This window comes from Cyanistes caeruleus, chromosome 4 (assembly GCF_971803275.1).
Source record: "Cyanistes caeruleus chromosome 4, bCyaCae1.hap1.1, whole genome shotgun sequence".
Lineage (NCBI taxonomy): Eukaryota > Metazoa > Chordata > Aves > Passeriformes > Paridae > Cyanistes > Cyanistes caeruleus.
The window spans coordinates 82,893,343-82,906,238 of record NC_141704.1 but is presented as its reverse complement, the minus strand read 5'-3'; the positions used below and the strand labels follow the sequence as shown (position 1 = coordinate 82,906,238).

The 12,896-nt window shown below is 51.2% G+C and overlaps 1 protein-coding gene across 1 annotated transcript in view; it reads left to right on the top strand.

The window, feature by feature from the left end:
- The first annotated feature begins 293 nt into the window (after positions 1-293).
- The window catches only part of WNT5B (Wnt family member 5B), a 71,452-nt gene continuing 58,849 nt past the window's right edge, over positions 294-12,896 (top strand). Inside the window, exon 1 of the mRNA XM_086885539.1 lies at positions 294-531. Within this exon, the coding sequence (XP_086741665.1) occupies positions 526-531 (6 nt within the window). The 5' untranslated portion in view covers positions 294-525. The remainder of the gene's footprint in view (positions 532-12,896) is intronic.

Sequence of the window (12,896 nt, the reverse complement as noted above, 5' to 3'; positions counted from 1 at the left end):
GATGTCCCTGCCCCAGTGCCGGCGGGGGCCGCGCTGCCGGGCGGGGAGGGAGCCGGCCCGCTCGGGCCGCGCCGTTCCGTCCCCGTCGCCCCCTGCTCGGGCCCCCCCGACGGCAGCGGCTCCGCAGCTCGGCCCCGGGCCCGGCGGGGAAGCCGCGCGGCCCCTCCGGCGAGCCCCAGGCCGGCGGTGCCCGCGGCGGGGCGGGCGCAGGGCGCGGGGGGCGGGCGCGGGGCGGGGGGAGGCGGGGCGGAGGCGGCCGGAGCCCCCGGGATCCGCCGGCACCTCCCGGGCCCGGCACTCGCCGCCGCCGCCGCCAACTTCGGCCGGGAGCCGCGCTCGGTGCCGCCGCCGCGGGGAGGGCAGCGCCGGCAGCGTCCCCGCTCCCCTCGGGCAGCCGGCGGGGGCTCGGCCCGGCGCGGCGGGCCCGGGGCAGGTGCGTCCCCTCGCGGTCTCCGGCCGCCGCCGCCCGGCGGGACGCGGAGCCCCGTGCCCGCCGCCCGCTCACCTGCCGCCGCCGCCCGGGAGATGCAGGTAGGAGCGGCCCCGGCCGCCGGGGGAGGCGTTCGGCCGCGCCGGGCGCCGCGGACCCCCGGGCTGGGCTGGGCTCGGCCCGGCCGCCTCCCTGCGCGGCCCCCGAAGGGGCGGGAGGCGACGCGGGCGCTGCCGGGGCTCCGCCGCTTCTGCCGGCCCCGGGGCCGAGCGGGGGCTGCGGGGATCGGGCTGGCGGAGCCCCCGCGGGCCCATCGCGGGCAGGGACCGTCGGGGGCCGGGCCGGGCAGCAGCCCCCGGAGGAGCCCCCGGAGCGCGGGGCTGGGGCTCGCTGGTGTTACCGCACCGGGACACAGCCGCCGTGTCGTGGCGGACGCTGCCGGGCTGCCAGGGGCCGCCCGCTGCTCTGAGGGATGTCGCTGGGGCCACAGGGATGCTCCTCCGCGGTGGCAGACGCTGTGCCGGTGAAACAGATGTTCCTCAGGCGTGACAGACATGAGTTCACAAAACAGATGTTGCTCCAGTGGGGCGGACCTTCCTGCGAGCAGAGGGATTTTACCGTCAGATGAGGATGCTTTCCTGGGAGCAGCCACCGCGTCCCTCTCGCCCGTGAGCGTGTGGGGTGGCTGCATGTGCCAGCACGAGCCGTGGGGAAGGGTCCTGGTGCTCTTGGAAACACAGATGAGAAGTGTGCCCGGTTTCACAGCACCAGGGCACGAGCATCCCATTTATGTCTGTGACGGACACGCTGTTTAATGAAACTTGGTTTTTGTTCTGAGAATTGTGGTGCAATACTTCCCTTAGTGGTACAGATAAAACAACTTCCCCAAATGTATTTTTGTGTGTTCTCATACACTTTGCCCCGTGTTTCTGATAGCTTTCCTCTGCCATCAGGTGAGTGTCCCTGTAAGTGTCTCTATCCAACTTTCACCTACCTCTTAGTGCATTTCTGGCTGCCCTACAGTGTGTCATCATCATCATCATCATCATCATCATCATCATCATCATCGCTCTTGCCCTGCTGCCTGTTCACCTTTGGGGTTGGGGTTTTTGGGACAGAGCTGTTTCTCACACACTGTGCACTGTTTCTGTACACTGGCACTTAAGCTCTTCAGTTTCTTCATATCCAAAACCTTGCTGTGTCATGTTCCTTGTGTGCACCTGCGCATTTCCAGTGCGATCTGCTCCGCTCCACATCACCTGCACGTGGGGACTGTGTGCATCGATGCTTGCTCATCTGCTGGGTGTCGAGGGTTCTTTCTTGGTGCCCTTTATGAGGGTCCTTGTGCCCACACTCCATCGGGCACACACAAGCTCTCTCTCTGTCCTCTCCCCTCACCTTTGTCTGTCTGTCCCTTGGGAGCCCGCCCGGTGCGTGCACATCTCCAGTGCCTCCCCCTTCCCCTTCTCCTCCTTCCTTCCCCACGCCAGTGCCCAGGTGTGAGCCTGCCACTGCCCTTCCACCTGTGCTGCTGGCATGGACATGTGAGCTGAAGGGACAGCTTCTTTGGGTGGTGGCAGTTCCACCTGCGGGTGCCTGTCTCCTGGCACACAGCTGGAAATGGAGATCCAAGCTGGGTCCACGCTCCTCTTCCCGAAAGAGAGAGAAGTGAGCTTTGTCAAGGTTGGCAGGAGAGAGACTCCTCCTAAACCAGTATCCTGTGCGTGGAAGTGATGGGTTTAGCCAAGGTGAAGGCTGGGCTCTGCAGGAATTCAGGTGGAATGTTTTTCGCCCCAAACATCCAAGGTCTGGGATGAGTTGCCACGTGTGCAGAGAAGCTATAGCCCAACTACTCAGGGTTTTGTCCCTCTTTGAAGAAAGTAGCTAAGTCTGTGAGGAGAGAAGCATGAGGATGAGCTGCCAGTGTAGGTCAGGAGGCAGAGCTGGGGAAGTGAGCTGGCCCCACTCCAGCCTTGGGTTTCCTCTGCTCACAGGCTCCGTTGCTCACTCACATTTCTGTGCCCAGGAGTGTCTGCAACAGATCCCTTCCCTTGGGAAAGAGACACTCCCAGGCTCCTTCAGAATCAGCACAACTCTCCTCTCAGGAGCTGTGAGCAGCCCCTGTGTCCTTCCCCTTGTCTCTGGTGCGTGGACATTGAAAATGTCCTTCCACATGTGACTGATCTCTGTTTAGGAAAGCTGAAACTGAAGTTGTGGCTGCAGGCTCCCAGCCCTGAGAAGTCTTCTTTCTCAGCCCTTTCCCTCCCAGTCTGCCAGACTTCATTACATCAGTTGGGGAAAAAAAAATACAGAAATTTGGAAAGAGCTGGGTCTAGAAAGTTTGGGGTCCTATGTTTTAAAGAAAAATTAACGTTCTTGTATAGCGAATCTCCAGGAGCTTGTTCTTTTAGGAAGAGATCAAATACTGTGAAATTTAAAGTTACCTTTAAGTTATTAGACCCTTTCTCTAGCCCAGTAGGCCCCTCTGTTTCTGGACTGCTTCACATCTTGACTCTTTTGTCCTGAAGTCGTTGGGTTTGGGTTTCAAGGCACACAGGGAAATCAGCTCTTTTCTGAAAACTGCATGATTGCTCATTTAAATGAATATAAATTGTTTCTATTCATAAGATTTTATTTTTTTTTCTAGCAGCTGATCAAAGTTCGAATGAAAACCATTTCATCATTTCCAAATAAATTGGACACACACACACACACACACACACACAGAGCATTTCAGAGAGACTTTTGAACACAGTACTTGTAAAATCGGGATGTGGACAGCCAAAGCATGTTATGTAAGACAGGGCAGTCTGTGATTTGATTCCACTTTTGCATAGAAAGGGAGCTTCGCTTCCTGGGAGAAGGCACACAGGCTTTATTAAAGCTGAAGGTGGCGCAGAGAGGACTCAGGGGAATTTCTCCTGGACTAAAAAAATCCTTTTCTAATGGGAGATTTAAGGAATCTGGGTAGCATTTCAGAAAGAACATTAAGATGTAGCATGGTGGGATACCTGACTGCTTTCAGCAGCTCTGTGAGGAGCTGGTGCTTGGAGAGCTTTCTAATTCAAGAGGAGAACTTGAGGCATGTGGTTGGGCATTGAAACTCTGTTAGAAACAGGCGGTGTTTTTAACAGCAGGGTGATTAACCTTCAGAACAAACGACCAAAGGCAGCATTTGCTTCTCCAGCTCTTAAAACCTTCCAATAAAGACAGGATGTCTCTGTGGAAGGGATGCTTTACTGAAGTGCAAGTACAACTGGCTGGGGCCATATGGATGGAATTCAAGATGGGAGCAGACCCTGGGATCTCCTGAGCTTTGCCTTGGGGCTTGCTGAAGCTCAGGCAGGCTTTGCCCTGCTTGGAGCCAGGTGGAGCAGGGTCCCTGCAGCCGCGTTCCCCCCGGGCACAGCGGTCCTGGAGCAGGGATGCTGTCCCTGCACAGCTGCTGGCACAGCACACATGGTCCCCTGTGCCTGTCTGAGGGATGCTGCCCTTGGCACGGCACACATGGTCCCCTGTGCCTGTCTGAGGGATGCTGCCCTTGGCACAGCACACATGGTCCCCTGTGCCTGTCTGAGGGATGCTGCCCTCGTCCTTGGAGCTGCAGGGCAGAGCTGAGCTCCCGTGGCTTGCAGGAGGCTGCAGGGCAGGGGGAGCGCTGCGTGTCCCTCCAGGTCGTGAGCTCAGCATGGTTCAGGCACCAGAGGCTGGCTGAGTTTGCAAGGCTAACTCCTTGGTTTTGGTTCTTTCACTCGTTTTTTGCCCTCCAGAAGGGAGCTGGGAAGGGCTGTGACACCCAGATGGCCTCGCTGATGCTGTGGTCCCTATTGCTGGCTGGGGTTCCCGGTACCTTTCCTTGGCAAGGTCCCTTTGCACCCTGTGTACCCAGCATCTGCACCTTTCCTTGTGCTGCAGTGCCTCTCTCCACAGCTCTCCTGCTTGCTGGGGATGCTGCCAGGCTGGAAGATGCTGGCAGCAGAGGCTGGGGCAGAAATGCCCACAGAGCCGTGTGCTGCCAGCCCCTGGCCCCGCAGCCCTTTGAAGGGCTGTCCCCAGGGGCCTCAGTGCCAGACACCAGGGCTGTGTGATCCCCATCTCTTCCCCTCGGAATGTTTACCTGTCTAAATTTAACTCCCCAGCCGGCTTCATCCCTCCTAAGCCGACCTGTTCTCTTGTGGCCGGGCTGTGGCTCCGGCTGCTGCCGCCTTTCCTGCCCGCCTCAGGCTGCAGCTTTGCTGCTCGCTCCTTCTGCTCGGCTCTTTCAAGGTCCTGGGCAAGCCAGCTCTGCCTCTTGTAGATTTATTTTTAAATCTGGTTGCACAGCCCTCAGGACTGGAGGGTGCCTTGTCCTCTCATCTCTGAGTGTTTATTCTGCAGCGGGCTTCAGGAAATCTCCCCTTGTCCCGCTGCAGGCCGCAGTTTTCCTCCCTGGCTGTGGTTGCTCCAAAGGGACAGAGCCTCTTTCTGCCCCCACAGGGATCCAGCACTGGGGTTCATCCCTGCAAGGGCATCTTCCTTATTTCACTTCAGAGCTGGCTCTTCTTGCTTTGAGAAGTGGTGATGTGCCCCTCATCCTCAGAGGAGCTGGAGAGAGGGACCAGCAGAGGAAAGGGAGCTCCTGTTTCTGTCGGGCTGGCTAGAAATGGCTTTCTTCAGAATTTCTGAGTTTGGGATGGTAAATGCAGCCCAGCCTGGCAGCCTTCTCCATCTAAATAAAACCCTGGGGATCAAACCCGTGGTGTCCTGCAGGAGACCCCTGAGTGAGCTCTCTCTCCAGGCATGCCTGCAGCTGATGCTGTGGTCTGCCACATGAGAGAGATGGTTTGAGCCCTCCTCGGCCCCTCTTTGAGCTAACCCGGTGGCCTGGGCTTTAATACTCCCATATTCAGAGCAAAGGTGAGGCAGGCCAGGGCTTTCATGACTGCTGATGTGGGGTAGCCAGCTCCAAATGCTGTCAAAGGTCCTGTTTTTCCCCGAGGTTCAGCTGTTTGGGATACTTGGGCATTCTTGAGTAGTCTGGACTTGATTACTCCAAGTGGCTAAGTTCATTTTGCTTCATCTCGGCCTCTGGAGCAAAACAGAACGAGATGAATTAATGCAGAACGTACCAGGGATGCTCAAACAGAGTGAATTTTCCTGGGAATCGGTCTGTGGCCAGAGAGCTCGTGGCACTGTTGCGTGCAGGGATGGGTAAAGAGCTCTTGGTTTAGATTCATTTGTGGTTTTAAGTAGCTGGTGGGAAAGGCTCAAAGGGTTTGATAGTTTTTGTCTCGGGGGAAGAAAAGCAGAGCAACATTGTGTCTTTATAAAGAGAGAGATTTGTAAACACATAGGAAGTTTAAATCTCGGTTTATTTGAAGGATTTGAGGGAAAAATACCTGTAAAACTCTGCCATCACTGTTGGAGGTGAGGGAGACTCAGTGATTGGGTGGAACATGTGTTTCAGATTTGTGTTCGTCCATCATTAAGGACAGAGGGTTAAAAAAAGTCACAGCAATACTAATATTTCAGTGGTCTCTCTAAATTAATAAATCTAAAGGGAACTGGTCTTCCCTTTCCAGTTGTTCTGTATTTAGCTTTTTGGCTGGTTTGGTATCATTGTTTAACTGAGTCTGAAGCATTGTAGCACCTCTGTTATGGACAAGTTGGAGCTGTAAAGCAAATTAAATGAGAATCTCCCTTGCTTAGCTGGAAAACCTCTCTGAGCTTTGTTATGTATCACAGAGTGTCGAGAGAGACACATGAGCCCAAGCATGTCTTCATTAATGGAACATTTTTCAGAAAAAATAATTTTGTGACTGTCGGGTTCATTACTCCCTGAGGTGTTGCTGAGTACTTCAAAATTGTCTCCAATCATAAAAAATTGATACTGTAGAAAGGAAAATTAAGTTCCTCTTTTTTCCCCTTCCTCTCTGTTTACAGCTTGAACAATCCTACAGGTTCCTTTATTATATACTATGGCCCAGATTTGCTAATAATTACTGTAAATATTGGTCCTGGCAGGGTGTCAGGCTTTTGTTTAGTAAATATTTTGCCATTATCGTTTCTGTGTCACAGCTGGGAAGGTTTGTAGTGTCCTGTGGATGTCATCACTCTCAATTTTGCTCAGTTTTGCATCTCTGCAGACTGATTGAAGCTTTCCAGTCTTACCCTGAGATGCTGCAGATATTCATGGGGCAGCCCCATTGTTCTTGACTCTGATGGAAGTTTCTGGTTTGGGAGCAGAACGTCAGCTCTGTCACACATCCCCTGTGTGGAAGTGTGCACAAACCAGGTTTCTCAGCAACATCTGCAGCCTTTTGGGTGGCTGCAGCTGTTGTTCCACCTGTGGAGGTTTCACAGCCTGGGCTGCAGGTAGAGAGCAGGGAGTGCTCCTGTGAATTATCACCAATTACCTCTCCCAGTTTCTCTTCTGTTTTTATAACTATTCCCCATTTCCATCTATTCCTAACTAGCTGTTTGGGAGTTTTGCCAGTGTTCAAAATGAACTCCTAATCATTTTTTTTTATGAATGGCAAGGAGGTTTTTCAACTGGGTAAATTTGGTAAGTGCAGCATTGGCTTTGTTTGTATTTTACTGAGAAGATGTAAGGGTTTGTATTTCTGCATGACAACGGTTGCACCCCGGTGGTAGAAAACCCCATTGCAGGAAACAACCCAAACTTTTAACGTAAAACTTCTTTATCTTCCAAGCAAATGGTGCCAATTAGGTCAGGCTCACACACCAGGAGCAATTTACTGTCTGAGTTTGGCTGCTTGTGTTAGACTGTCTATGCCATAGCCCATGAAAGAAGGGGAGCCACAGCATTTTCTGTGGGCACAGCTGTGACCATGGAGGCATCTTTGTCAGCACAGCTGACACTGGGGTGTTGGAAGAAATGTGTATTTATTTTTTTTTTTTTTTAAATTTCTTGAACTAAAAAAAGTTTTGTGGGGTAACCTTGAAAGTCTGGGCCAGGTCCTGCTTAGAAAGGCCAGGTAATGCTTTCAGGTCAAGCTTAAAACCAAGCTAGAAGCAATAGGAACAGCAGTTAAGTTTAGACAGAGTTAGTTTGTGCTACCTAAGCCTTACTGTAGCTTTTGGATGAGGCTGAACTAGGAAATGTGTTTTAAATAATAAATGTTTTCAGAAAGTTCTGCCAGTTTGTTGCTGCTTTTGGTAAAGCTGGGTGAGATGTGAGTTGGCAAACCTGGTGCTTCATGCAGTCCATCCCAGCTGAGCAGATGGAAGGCAGCCACCACAGGATGCCTCTTAGCAGGCACAGAAAGCTTTACCTGCTAATTCCTGCACCCCCCTGAGGCAACAAGGAATGTTATCCTCAGGAACTCATTGTTCCTCCTGCTAAAAAAGGAGGTGATCTTCACAAAGCCCAAAACCTTCATCCACAGCCAGGGAAGGATTATCTGGCAGAGATGTGCAAGGGGATGTGTGTGCTGGGGGCTGGAGCAGGGATAGGGTCCTGCCCTGTGGAAATTGTGCCTCACTGACACCCTGGGACAGGTGCCAGAGGCTGCCATGGGGTGGTCACAGCTTCTTAAACTCAGCCTGGGATTGAAGGAGCTCCAAAGCAATGCCCATGCCCAGGTTGTAGGATGACATCCAGAAAGTCCATCCTCTCGCAGGTGCTGGATGTTAAAAGCTCCAGAGCTGCTTGAACATGACCTGTTCTCCATTTGGTTTCAGGCAAATGCTGCTCAGTCAACAGTGGGGACTGCACCTAAACACATTTCACTCTTCCCTTCAGCTGCTCTGTGCACGTGTGCCGGCACCTTTGGCTCTCAGTGCCAGCATCTCCACATCAGATTCACCTGCTCCTGTCGCTGCTGCCTTGGCAGGGCTTGGCACAGCTCAGCATTGTGCTGGCTGGCTCTGCCAGGCCACCCTGACGAGTGGCAGTCTGAGCCTCACATGGGTGACTAGTCCCTGTAAATTGTGCTGTGGGTGTGGAGCAGGGAATGCTGCTTTGTGGCATCATCCCTGCTTCCTCAGCAGGCTCTGGCTGCTTCTTCCTGCACAGGGCAGGGGGTGCTGCACATCTGCCCAAAGACGCTCAGAAATCTTCTGGGTTACTGAGGTTGGAGTTAGCCTTTTGTTTGTAGGGTTTGTTCCTGCGAAGGAAAAATATTAAATGAGTTTTTAGAGGCATTTTAGTGCTTCCAGAGGCCTGCTTGCCTTTTCCTCTCCAAGGTTTTGCAAAGCCAGGCTTTGCAAAAGGATTTGTCCATCACTGGCCATGGGCCTTTGGAGAGAGGTGTGTAATCCTGGATGCTGATGAAGAGGAGATGTTTTGGAGGGCATCCAGAAGAATCTGCAGACCCCACTCCTCCTCTGTGTGCAAAGTGAGTTTGTTTGCTACTCACCTGACACCTTGGACCATTTCCCTAAATTAAAATTGCTAATTACTCTGTAATAGTTCAGGTTCCTAAGAAAGTCTGGGTGCAGGTGTATTCCTGGACTTGTATAAGGAATCTGCAGTGTGGATAACCCCAGTGCAGACATGCCTGGAGCAAATGTCCTGTCCTCGAGCAGCACAACAAACAAACACAGAGCTGGCAAAGTGGGGAAAAAAGCTCCCAGAAATAAACATGGTTTGATCTAAATTGAAATTTTCAGAAGAAAAACATGCTTTTCTGTAGTGGTGTTTTCAGAACCTAACGATTTCTGTTTCCAATTGACATTTCCACTTAAATGTCATTCCATGTTGAAATCCAGAACAAGAGTTTAAATTTCAGGTCAACACCCCAAAATCTCAGATTTTGGATCAACATTTAATTTTCACAGAATCACAGAACAAGAGGTTGGAAGGGACATGGAGGATCATCTGATCCAGCCTTTCTTGGCAGAAGCACAGGCTGAACAAGATGGCCCAGCACCGTGTCCAGCGAATCTTAAAAGCGTCCAATGTTGGGGAATCCACCGTTTCCCCAGGGAGATTTTTCCAATGGCTGATTGTTTCCATTGTGTGAAATTTCCCTTCTCTGTTCCAGCTGGAATCTCCCTCAGGAGTAACTTGTACCCATTACCCTGTATCTTTTCCATGTGGCTCCTTGTAAGAAGGGAGTCTCCATTTTCTCTGTAGCCACCGTTTAAATATTGGAATATGGTGACAAGATCTCCCCTAAGCCTTCTTTTCCCAAGGCCCTTTTCTCTCAGCCTCTCCTCACTGACAGGTTTCCCACTCTTTTTGCCATCTTTGTGGCCCTTCTCTGGATCCTCTCCAGCCTGTCCATGTATTTTTATTTTATTTTATTTCTTGCACAGCAGGGACCAAAATGGAAGACAGGATTCCAGGGCCCATACATTTGTACTGTGCTGGTAAACAGAGAAAATTCTGTTAAAACATTTTGAATGTTTTGCTTCTATCCATAATATCTTCCTTCCCACCCTGATTTTCAAATCAAGAGCATTTGGAGTTGTTCATACTATGAAATAGTGTCATATTTTGGCCTTTCATCCCTATTTGGGATGCAGGCAAATGCTGAAATCCCAGCCTTTCTTGGGGAACTGAGATTCTATTTTCTGACCAGATCCACAAATGTATATTTCCACTGGTTCTGCTGGCTGGGTACTTCAGTCCTTTGTCAGTGGTGACTTGTAATTCAGTGCAGATTGAACCTGTGGTGTGTCCACATGGCTGGAGAGGCTGAGGGCAGTTAATCTTTCTTGCTCTGTGTTGTGCTTTCCAATTAATATCCACATTTCTTTCCAAAGACAAATTTTCCTTCTGAACCAGCGTTTGGTAGTGCCCTGCACAGCTGCCTGATACACAAAAGAGGATCCTGGTGCTCTCCCAGCCTAGCTACAAGCTGTTATATGAAATCAGGATGTTTTAAAATTTAGGCCAGTTTTGTCTGTTATTTGCAATCTCATAGCTTGCTGTATATCTTCCTGCTCAGAAGTTGCTTTCCCCCATTTGCAGCCCTGTGGGGAGGTTTTTCCTGCTCTGGGCAGTATTTCTGGAGCAGTTTTATGGTGTTCCCCCCAAGCAGGCTTTTGTCAAAGTGAGAAAAGCCTCTGAAGCAAGAAATGTCCTTTTCTGTCTGGCTTTGAGGTGTTATCTCCCCTCTTCCCAAATGCAATTGGCTCCATCTGCATCCCTAAGCTGTTTTGTTTGGAGCGAGGAGAGCTCAGAAAATCAAGGGAGGCCACACACATAAACAACTGTGTGTGAAATCAATTAATCTAAATGAGCAGGAGACTTGTTCTTGAAGGAGAAAAGCTTGGTTCTCACAGAAACCTCCCCTTGTGTATGGTGGGACTGTTACAAACATCACATCTCCGGGACAGGGATGGGCTAGGTGAGTGTGTTAACCTTTTTGGCCAATATTTGCAGGAAGAGCGGCGTTTGATTGTGTTTGAAGAGCTTGCCATGCTCTTCGTATTTTAACAAGTGATTTTTCATTGTGGATGCAGTGGTAGAGTGCTAAAGCAGGCACTACTGAAGGGAGTGAATTTTGACATCTTAACTTCAAATATTCGCATCAGAAATTTGGTTCCGAGCATTGCACTCACCCAGTCAGGGATAAGAAGTCATTCTTCTGTGTTTGGGTGATAGGCATTGCCAGTGAAACACACACAACCTTAAAAACTATTTTTTACCTCTAATGAGAGAAAAGCCATGTTTTCTGAAGAAGTTTGGCAAGAAGAAGAGGTTTCCTCAGCTCTCCCACAGGAGGGGGGTCATTCACGTCTCACCGTGGTGCCCTGGGTCAGTAATCCCAGCCATACCCCAGGCTCACTCTGCACCTCTTTAAAGGATAGCCTCCTCTCCTGGCTGGCTGGGACAGCCATAAGATGAGCAAAAAGCTGTGCCTGGCCTCTCTTGGCTGAGGGAAGGACGTGGATCCAAGGCCTGAAGAGAGCACACTTCAGGGGAAAGTCCAGGAGACAGCCGCTCTGCTCAGCCTCTTAAATCCACAGGAGAGGATGAGGTAGTGCAAGTGTGAGGAATCAAAAGTCTCTGTGCCTGTAGTGTTACTCAGACATTAAAGGCTTATCATGGCCATGAATCTTCCCTGGCTCCACCTTGCCTCCCTTTTGGGGATGGGGAAAGCTGTAGGAGGAATGGGTTTGTGTTTTGCACTCAGGGCTCCCTGAGGAATGGCTTGGGCCAGCTCGGAACTGAAAGCTCATCCTTTGGAGCGAGAGTTTCCCAAAGACTTGATCTAAAGCCAACCCTGTTAGGCAGAGCTGCAGCCAGGGGTCTTGATAAGCTGCTCCTGTCCATGCATCTTTGTTATGTTCTGCTGTGATTTCTTGATTCAAACGGATTGTTTTCCTGATTCGAGAGGTCTTGCATGACTGAGACTTCAGTGTGTAATTTCTCCAGCTGGGACCAGGAGATTGCCCCACATGGAAGCCAAAAGGATGCCCTGTGTTCCTGAGGGGCAGAGAGCCCTTCTGGAGAAGGCAGGCAGCCCTCCTGTAGCTTGCTGCCTGGAAACACCTCTGGTTCTTCACCTGGTACAGCCAGCTGGTGCCAAAACCCTGCCTGTGGATGCTCCTGAGCAGCCACTGCCTTCTGGCATTCTGATCACAATACTTCAGCTTCTTTGTTGTCTGATTTGATGGAGGGAGGAGATCCCTTCCCAGAGCCCTGAGGGCACAACCTCAGCTTCCTACATTTATTTTCTAAGCCTCCCACAGCCCTGGGGTGACCCCCTGGAACCATCTTGCAGGGGAGGTGTCTTCTGAAATACACCCAGTCATTTGCAGGTTAGTTGTCTTTACACCTCTAAAATTCCTTGCCCTCGGGCACTTTTCTAGGTCCCAAAAGCAACCAGGGTGCCCCTTCAGGCACCCAGGTGACTTTAAGTGGCCTGTTTTCCTCTTCCACATCCATGAAAGGAGATTCCATGTCCAGTGTAGTGATGCTCGTGTGCTGTTCACATCATTTTCTCTCACAAGCCTCTGGGGAAAGGACAGATCCTGCCTTTCCCTGACTCTGGGGTGGAAATACAAAGAACACCCAACAACACAGGTAAATTAAAGTGCTAATTTCCAGGACCTAATTACAACGGTTGGGTTTGCTGCCTGACCTGAAAATACAGCTCCTCTTGCGAGGTTTCCTTGTTTTGGGGTTTTGCTTGTTTGTTTCTGTTAAGCACAGCAAGGGAACAAGAGCCACACTCCTGAGCAGGGGAGGATGGTTTGCCTGGTTTATTTTCCTGTGTTCCTGGCTGGCTTTTGCTCAGCCAGTTGTGCCCCACACTGTGCTTTGGGAGGGGCAGACTGGGCTAAATATATCTGTGCTGCCTGTGAAATGCAGTATGGGGTGCTGCGTCATTTGGTGGCTTTTACTTGGAAACTAAGGTGGGAAGCCAGCTTTTATTTTCAGCCTTGGGTCAGATGCATTGGTCAGTTGTCTCACTCAGATTTTTAGTCTTGATCAGGAGTTTGTCCTTGCAAGACAGACATAAAACCTGCTCTCTAAATAAAAAGCCAGGCTCATCTCGGCAACAAAATC